Source organism: Austrofundulus limnaeus, unplaced genomic scaffold, assembly GCF_001266775.1.
Source record: "Austrofundulus limnaeus strain Quisiro unplaced genomic scaffold, Austrofundulus_limnaeus-1.0 Scaffold108, whole genome shotgun sequence".
NCBI classification, from domain to species: domain Eukaryota; kingdom Metazoa; phylum Chordata; class Actinopteri; order Cyprinodontiformes; family Rivulidae; genus Austrofundulus; species Austrofundulus limnaeus.
Window position 1 is genome coordinate 201,168 of NW_013952510.1, and position 8,423 is coordinate 209,590.

Genomic DNA, 8,423 nt, shown 5'->3' on the forward strand with positions numbered 1-8,423 from the left:
TAAGTCACGTATAATTATTGGAAAAAATTTATTTGATTCACAACAATTCAATCAAAACTCAGACAAGATAGAGAACTATACTGTAGTACATGTCTTATATTAGTATGATTTCATGTTACTTGTAAACTGGGGAGCTGTCTATGGAAAATTCAGCTATTCGGCTTGGACTAAACCCCTGAATGTTTCAAGACCCTAAAAACATTCAAGTGGTGCCTCTACTTTATGATTTAATTTGTTTGGGGAGGGAACTCTTAGCTACAATTATTTATAATGTGAAATAATTTCCTCATTGAAAGGAACTGAATAACTCAGTCTCCCATTGCTGCTGTTCACACATTTGTGGTGCTGAAAATGCAAAGACTGCTGCTGCTGCTGCTGCATTTTATGTGTCAGCTGTTTTATCCAAGTCATTTTTGGTAGCGATTACCATTAGTAAAACCATAATAATTTGAAACTGCCATAGTCTTGCAAGTGCTTTAACACAGCTGAAATGAACTGGTTAAATACACAGCTGTAACTCTCTTGTTGTTTTTAGGCAACTCTAATATGATTTCAGTTCACACATTGAACATTTAAGCTTAATTGCTGACGATGACATGCAGGGTTTTAGTCTGCTCTTGTCATATTATGGCTGTATTTGTTGAATCATGTGTTGTAATTTTTCCKAGTTAAACTGTAGTGAACCATGTAAATACACACTCTTTGAAATTTGTGAAATTAAGTTATGTTATATAGTAAATCTTAAAAATGTAAAATGTGTGTTACTGCTAGAAAAAATGCAGAACTGATGTGGAACAGAAAAGGAGCAGAATAAATACAGAGAAAACAAGAAAGTTAAGTAAATCACAGTAAAAGCATTAAAATATATTTTAACCCTAAAATATCCTGAATCATTTTACAAAAGTAATTTATTCAATAAATAAATGGACAGAGAGCATAACCCCCCCAATGTTAGACCTAAAGTTACGCCCTTGAGGATGTACATGTATATGTCACACCACACATAAAAAACACAGATTTGAACCTGCCATCCAAATCCTAACCATGTTTGATCTATTCAGATCAAGCTTATAATGTCTGTTTCTTTTGAGTAAAACATGCAGTTTATTTTATCACAGGTTTATTAAATTTATTCTCAAAGCAACTTGCTTCTTTCCAGCATAAAAGTGGTTTTAGGAATACTTTACAATTCAGAGGTATCATAGTTGTACAATTTGTGATGAAAATTAACACAACCTATCCAATGCAATGTGGATCTTTTTCAATTATAAAAACAACTGAACACATCAAAGCATAAGTGGTAAACTTCAAATTGACATGTGTCCTAAACACCAAGATATGCTACTTACTTCAGAATGTAACATTAATACTGTATGTACAGTCACTTTAAAGATCTACAGTATGTTAAAGATTCTGAAATGATTCATCAAATTAAAAAAATGTTGTGTTCTTTTCCTATGTACCCCGTTACAAATACAATATCCTGTAAAATGTTCTCAACCATCCAAATGTTCTCAGGAGTGCTTAAAATCTGTTTATATCTATATAAAATATATATATCATTCATAATGAAAAGAAGATTCATATTTTTAACAAGTCTCAGCTGTATGTCAATAAAATGATGTAAAATAGATGGATGAAGTGGATCTAAGGGTGGGGACTGGTGTAGAATTGTGAAGGAGCCCGGAAAGATATGTTGGAACTAGGTTGTGGACAGTTTTGAAGGTAAGGAGCAGCATTTTATAGCTGATGTGATGTATGATGGGGAGCCAATGGAGCTTTGATAGACGTGAAGTGATTTATTGAAGGAGTCTGTGTGATAATCCAGGTGACTGTGTTTTTAACTAGCTGTAGTTTGTGAATGGTCTTAGGTGGAAGGCCAAAAAGAAGTGAATTACAATAATCTAAAGGTGACCAGACTGAATTAAATCAGCGGTTGAATAAGAATTTACAGAGGGATGAAGACGATTAACATTACGGAGATGGAACTAGGCAGACCGAATGATGTTATTAATATGGGAGGCATAGGAGAGGGAGACAAACACTTAACCTGAGGGGAGGGAAAGATGAATGAAAGATTTGGAGTTGAATCATTTTGTGGGTGCACTTCAACCATTCATTTGATCAGTTTCTCCATTTGCATTTTCACCAACCATCTGATTGTACTTGCTCTTAAAAAATCCAGCCTGTGAGAAAAACAGAAAAGAGAGTTTAAAACAAAGAGCAGTATGAGTGAAACACTGCAAATAAATTCAAAAAAGATGAATGAAAGACTTTTACAATGATTTTGGAACTACTTTTTTCTTGTCCCTTTTTAACTAGAGGCCTTTGTGATTTCCTGAAATAATACACTGACTTACCTTATACAGCCCAGCAGTGAGTAGAAGCAGCAAAATTAACCCTCCCAGAGATCCTCCAATGATCTCTTTGATGAAATTTGGTTCGGCAATCACTTCAAACTCAGCCTCAATCTGAAAGACACAGTAATATGATCTGGATAAAATTCAAGTTCTTACATTACATATAAAATGCTTATAAAGTGCAGCCACCTTGCTAACAGGAGGGATGTTATCAGAGGTTGTTGAGAAGTAGATGTACTGTTTTCTGTCGTACTCTAAACTGGCCATACTGGTCAGGATAAACTTGGCAGACGGAAGCCCAATCTGAAATAAGAGGGATGAACTTGTTTCGATTTGTTTTAAAATTCTTGGTGCTGTCGTTACAGCTGATTGGTCTTTTCTAGTCAGGGTTGGTATCATCAGCTACCTGCTCTATCCATGCTGAGCTGAGGTTTGCAGTCATTGTGTGTGTTTTCTCCTCCAACCTTTGCATAGACATGTTGCATCTGAACACTCTGCAACTCGCTACGGAGCAGTTCTGTGGATAATAAATGCAAAACAAACTGCATTATTGTGCAGTGAACATTTCTCGTCATGCATGTTAATCTGTTGCTAAAACTTACCACAATTTTGTTTTCTTTTATTTGTGTAACAAAATCTGTCACAGCTGATTCTTCATCTTTTTCTCTTTCACAACCTGCAATCTGAAAACAGTGTTTATTTATGTTTGTTTATCATTTTAAGCAATTATTTTACAATTGGTTAAAGTTTTATAACATATTTTACCTGCAAACTCCTTCTGTCCACCCAAATGTCTTTGTCACCAAGCCTTATTGGAACCTTGATCACAACTGTAAAGTTCAGCTCTATGAACCTGTTACTAATCTAAGAGAAGTGGAAACAAAGTTTTAGAGAATAATTGCATATTAAGGTCTATATTTGAGCTTATTAGATTATTACGTAAGATGGAGTAAGACTACCTTTATTAATTGTTGGAATGGTTTTTGCAAATTGTTTTTTCCAAATGTGAAATTGTTGTAGCTGCGGGGACTGAACAGATGCAATTTTTATGATTATTAGCTCCTATTGTTTAAAATTATCATTGACTTTTAAAAGTCACTTTTTTGTTTAACCAGATGGTAACTGACCTTTCTATTGTAACTGAGATGCTGTGCTTCACTTCAATCTCTTTCTTCTTGTAGAGTTCACTGGATTTGGAGTGCTCCTTATTGTCACTGAAGAGTCAGAGGAAAATATTTATTTAAAGAAATTGAAATTCTGCTCCAAGATCTAGTACATCTAATAGACAAATTGTACCTGGTCGCATTTGCAGTGACAAATATCCTCCTTTCAAGTTGTCTGCTGGGATTGAACCCGTAGGAGACGATAAAAACAGCCTGACAGTAAAACAAACAGGAAGAATTAGTTAACTTCCTATTTTGGCTCAACAGTTTCTGCAGCAGAATAAAAAACTAACCACTGAGTTGGATCTGAAAATAGGTTTCTCGACAGTGCAGTCTGTTTTTCCTCTTGTTACGTCATCTTTACTGTCCAAGGAGCTGCATTTAATTCTTCCCTGTATTAAAAGACCAAACATTAATGAGGCTTTCAGAAGCTCCTGATCAGAGATGACCTGAGACTTGAGGCCTTACACTCAGAGACGTAAACTTCCTGTAGGAGAGCCCAGCAGGATATGTAAGGATGATGTGACTGTTGTAAGAGTTTTCCCCTCTGTTCTCCACTGAGACAGTCACATCCAGGAGCTCATCGATGCCAACGTTAACCACGGAAGATCTGAAAGAAAAAAAATGATGAAAAGAACAAACAGGAAACAAGATTGCAATCATGATAGAAGCATTGTCAGGCAGCAATAAGATTCTGAACACAATAAGAAAATATCTGAAACTTCAAAAAGCTGATAGCTGAATAAATGTTGAAGTATTTTAATAATGTGCTTCATCTTAAGCTCCTTTGCAGCTTCTGGTTGTGATGTGGCAATCCAAATGTATGTGTTGTGAATTTATTTTGCTCTCTCTTATGCTCACCTTTTCAGTTTCAGATAAACACAAAGAACATGCCAGGAGAAGCTTGTATTTAACCAATCAGGCTTTTTTTCTTAAATGATTATTCTGAACTCTGTTGTCAGTAAGTTAATTCTCAAAACTGTCACAAACTTGCTCAGAAGCTCCATGAGCAAGTTTGTGCTCCGATTTTGAGCAGCCCGATTAGCATCAACAATATTAAGATGAGATTCCTGCTCAACCCCTTAAAGAAGCTGTAGTAACAAAAAAATTCAAAGACCCCGAGTTTCCTTCAGCAACAATTTCTCTGAGCAATGTAAACAAAAGCAGGACCACTGTCCTTTGAATATTGTGTTTATTCCCATGTTACCCATTCAAAAGATTGCCTTTACAATACATAACTAAGACATTGCAAACATGTTATTTTTTTCCCTTACTACAGAAGAGAAAAACCAGTTGCTAATCAATTTTTGCATTCAAATGCAATGTTGACACCTTCAAAAAAAAATCACCTTATTTTTTTCCAAGTTTTTCAGAAAACACAAATAACTTAACCAAAAAATGCACCATGTGGCATTTTTTGAGCATCCTGACAAGTACTCAAGTGAAAGAACATCAAACATATGAAATGCCTCATTTGGTCTCACCTGGTAAAATTGAGATCTACTTTTAGGTCATCTGTACATAACTTGTCAGAACCACAGCTGATCTCAAACTTAATCTGTGAAAGAAAACATGCTGTTAATGTAAAATGGTCAATGCAGCATCCACAAAAGGTGTTCAGAAAGGTAGTTGCAAATGTAAAGCTGTGTAAAGAACATGGCAAGCTGTTGATAAACCGTCTTTAAAGGTGACTCACAGGATAAAGGGTTGTTGTTTGAGCTTTCTGAGAGAGACTGGGTTTAAGATTTGTATCAGAAGGTAAACCATCAAAGGTGAAACGGAGCTCATTCTCTAGTGGACTAAAAGCATCTTCAGGACAAGACTGTAGAGAAAGATAATATCATTATTAGGGTATGAGAGGGCAGCACAGTTAATAAAACCAGTGTATTTTTGTCATGTTGGAGCTCTATTCTTCACCTTGATAAAGAACTTTACATTGTTGCACTCTGTCCCATTTGAACCAACAACAATGGATTCAGTTTTGTCTCTTGTACCGGTATCCTTACTGATGTAAGCTCGGTTGTTTGGAGTCTCACGAGTTGCATCCAGAGTTAAAGTGTAATCAATTCGTGCTCGAACTGAAACAGACGTGTTTTGTTCAAAAACAAATATACACACAAAAACTCAAGTAAATTTATTCAAAATGAACCTTTATCTCTTCCAGACAGTCTTCTCAACGTGAAGCAGATTTTAGCTGTGCCTGTTGGTGGTTTTGCACAGTCTACATTTAGAGTTGGGATTTCTTTTGGACTAAATGACACAGTGACATCCACCATCACCACTGGTCTGGATCTAGACAGGGACATGTTTGAGAGAGTCAGATCAACCCCAGTTTGCTCTGTGATTAAAATTCTAACTGAATATTGAACTAAAGACTTGTCAATTTGAAATAATTTTTTTAAATTATTTTGACCGTTGGCTGCTATGAAAAATGACCAGAAGTCACAAATTATAAGTAATGGATACAGTAAAATATTTAGGTATTGTAAATGAATGGGATAAATTTTCCTCAGATTTATTTTTCATTTTGCTCTGTGTTAAATTTTAAATAAACTTTCCTTCCAATTAGCTATTTGATTCTTCTTAAATGTGTCATGTTACACTGAAAGATTTGGAAGGCTGTGAAGGTAGGACTTTTAATGTCCCATTCTTAGTRTGCAACCTGATCCAGCGCCCACACAAATGAATATTTTGGCTTCAATTTTSRGCAGYGGAAATTAAAAGAGGCCCWGTGTCAATGCCTGTGTCTGTCTAAGGCAGTTACAATGTATGGCCAACTTACCTGAGTAAGACAACTGCACCCTTTGAACCCACGGCTAAGTCAGGCAGTGCGTCTCCGCTCTGATCGTAGGACCACTGACTGATTGACAAACCAAAGAACTTCAGTCCTGATTTGACTTCAGAGGCAGCGATTCTCTGTGGATTGGAAAACCTTTTAGTTAAAACTCAAAATAAAAAAGATCAAGATGTCACCTTTGATTGTCTTTGTTTTGAGTTTGCTCACCTGTAAGTAGGTGGGGCTGATTGTTGTATCACTTCGGCTGTGAAATATATAAATGGAGCCTTGGTTGTCGTTCTCCAAAGGAGCTCCGACAGCTAAATCATTAAACCCATCTGCATTTAGATCAGGCAGAGCAGCAAGAGAAGACCCAAACCTCCCTTGGTCTGATGGATCTCCTCGTAGTACTGATAGTTGTGATGGAGAATCAAAGTGACACTCCACATTCTGGTGAAAATGTCAGGATGAGAGAAAATAATTTAGGCTTATAAAAATGTAAAAAGTTAAACTAAGATATTGATGAACTTGTGTGCAGCTGTCTTTTACCAGCCAAGTTAAGGTGCAAACATAAACTCGTCCCTCTCTGTCTTGGTCCTTGTACATGGGAGCAGATATGAGGATCAGATCAGTGTAGCTGTCAGAGTTCACATCCATGGCACAAACTTCTGCCCCAAAATAGCCACCAGTCTGAAACTGTCCAAGCAACAAATGTTTAATGAATTGTACTGACATAACAGATTTTATGGGGAAAAAATAATTTTTGCACTTTAAATCATTCAGATCTACCAACCTTGGTAATAAATACCTACCTGCTTTGGATCAGGCTTAATTATTTTTTGTTGTTTTTCCCTGTGAACAGTGATAACGGCTCCTCTGTGCTCATATCTTGGCGCACCAACAATTGTCAATGTGTCACGATAGGTTTTAGCAACAGCCATGGAATAACCTGAAATTTAATAAGACATCAGAGGGAACATGTTCAAACAATGGATTTATCTCTAAAGAAAACAGAATCTGAAATCAGAGATAAGGACTTTTATTTAAATATTTTTTATGATTGATGCGACCTGTACAAGCTCACGATTGACAAATAGCATAATTTGTTTAGAGCCCTGCTGATACACTGCATCACATTTGAATTATATTTTTATATTCTCACCAAGATAACTGTCAGGTTCTATAGTCATTGGYTCATATGACCCCATGTATTTTCCATCACGTGAGTATCTTTTGTAGCCTCCTCTCCATTGATTAACACCAACAGTGGTCATTTGAATTCCCTATAAAGCAAAGAAAAAGTTTAGAAAATAAAACCTAGTTCATCTCAAATATGGTTGCCTTTAAGTTGGTTAGATCATAATTAATAGTCAGTTGGTTCTCTTGTTTTGTGTTTTCACCTCAGGTACATAAGCTACTCTGAACCCCTCTTGAGACATTTCCCGTGTCAGTGTCTCGCCACCAGTTTGAGATCCTGTGATGTTGAAATATAAAAAATGACAGCTTGAATTTCTCATTTCTTTCAAAGCATTTTAGACATTTCATTTATTGAGTTTAGCTAAATGTACTTTTATTTATAGGTTTATATTTTGACTGAAAATTTGTGTCAATTTGAAGTGTCAGGATGAAATGATAAATTTAACATTAAAACAAGCATTTCAGTCAAACACTGACAGCTGATTTAAGAAATATAACATTTGTGCCTTCAATTGAAAAAATTTTCTCCTGCAAATTCTTCCGTATGCTTTCAAGTGCCTCAAAGTTCCCAACTTGAAACACAAAGTCTTCAGAGGGTTTAGATGCAATTTGTTCCAGCTCCTTTACTGCATCCACGTTTGAAAACACAGAGCCCACCTAAAGAGAGAATATAAGAAAGGTCATATAATCAGCTTCAACAGTTTACACAAACACTATTTATTGTCAGGTAGATATTGGCTTGTATGATGTTCCTTAGATCAGTGGTTCCCAAACTTTTTATCTTCTGACCCACAAAATATCCATGGCAAAAACTTGTGACTCCTCTGATTACTGGTCTGAGTACACAAACTTCATTAATAACCCTAAAAACACAGGCCTTTTGACCATCTAAACAGCTTGTACACAAATATACTTATTTATACTTAT

At 35.9% G+C, this 8,423-nt stretch overlaps 2 protein-coding genes and 1 long non-coding RNA gene across 3 annotated transcripts in view; all 3 read right to left on the reverse strand.

Moving 5' to 3' along the window:
* LOC106521365 (integrin alpha-M) overlaps nt 1–8,423 on the reverse strand; it is a gene marked incomplete at its 5' end in the record, with an annotated part of 38,604 nt that overhangs the window by 26,660 nt on the left and 3,521 nt on the right.
* Nucleotides 1,647–2,854, reverse strand: LOC106521367 (integrin alpha-X). Its single transcript, XM_014013906.1, has 3 exons — nt 2,550–2,854; nt 2,361–2,471; nt 1,647–2,186 (listed from the first exon to the last, which is right to left on the reverse strand). The coding sequence occupies exons 1-3, from the start codon at nt 2,757–2,759 to the stop codon at nt 2,109–2,111; spliced, it is 399 nt and encodes a 132-aa protein (XP_013869360.1). The 5' UTR covers nt 2,760–2,854; the 3' UTR covers nt 1,647–2,108.
* On the reverse strand, nt 3,488–3,881 carry LOC106521370 (uncharacterized). The gene is made up of 3 exons (XR_001310662.1): nt 3,817–3,881; nt 3,657–3,736; nt 3,488–3,574 (listed from the first exon to the last, which is right to left on the reverse strand). It is a non-coding gene; the product is annotated as an uncharacterized LOC106521370 (long non-coding RNA).

What these genes read in the sequence shown, in the direction of transcription:
- LOC106521367 (XM_014013906.1), bottom strand. Translation starts at nt 2,759, where the DNA reads ATGATACCAACCCTGACTAGAAAAGACCAATCAGCTGTAACGACAGCA. An exon ending in ACATCCCTCCTGTTAGCAAG is followed by an intron (nt 2,472 to 2,549) that starts GTGGCTGCACTT and finishes TGTGTCTTTCAG; the next exon opens with ATTGAGGCTGAGTTTGAAGT. An exon ending in TCACTGCTGGGCTGTATAAG is followed by an intron (nt 2,187 to 2,360) that starts GTAAGTCAGTGT and finishes TTTTTCTCACAG; the next exon opens with GCTGGATTTTTTAAGAGCAA.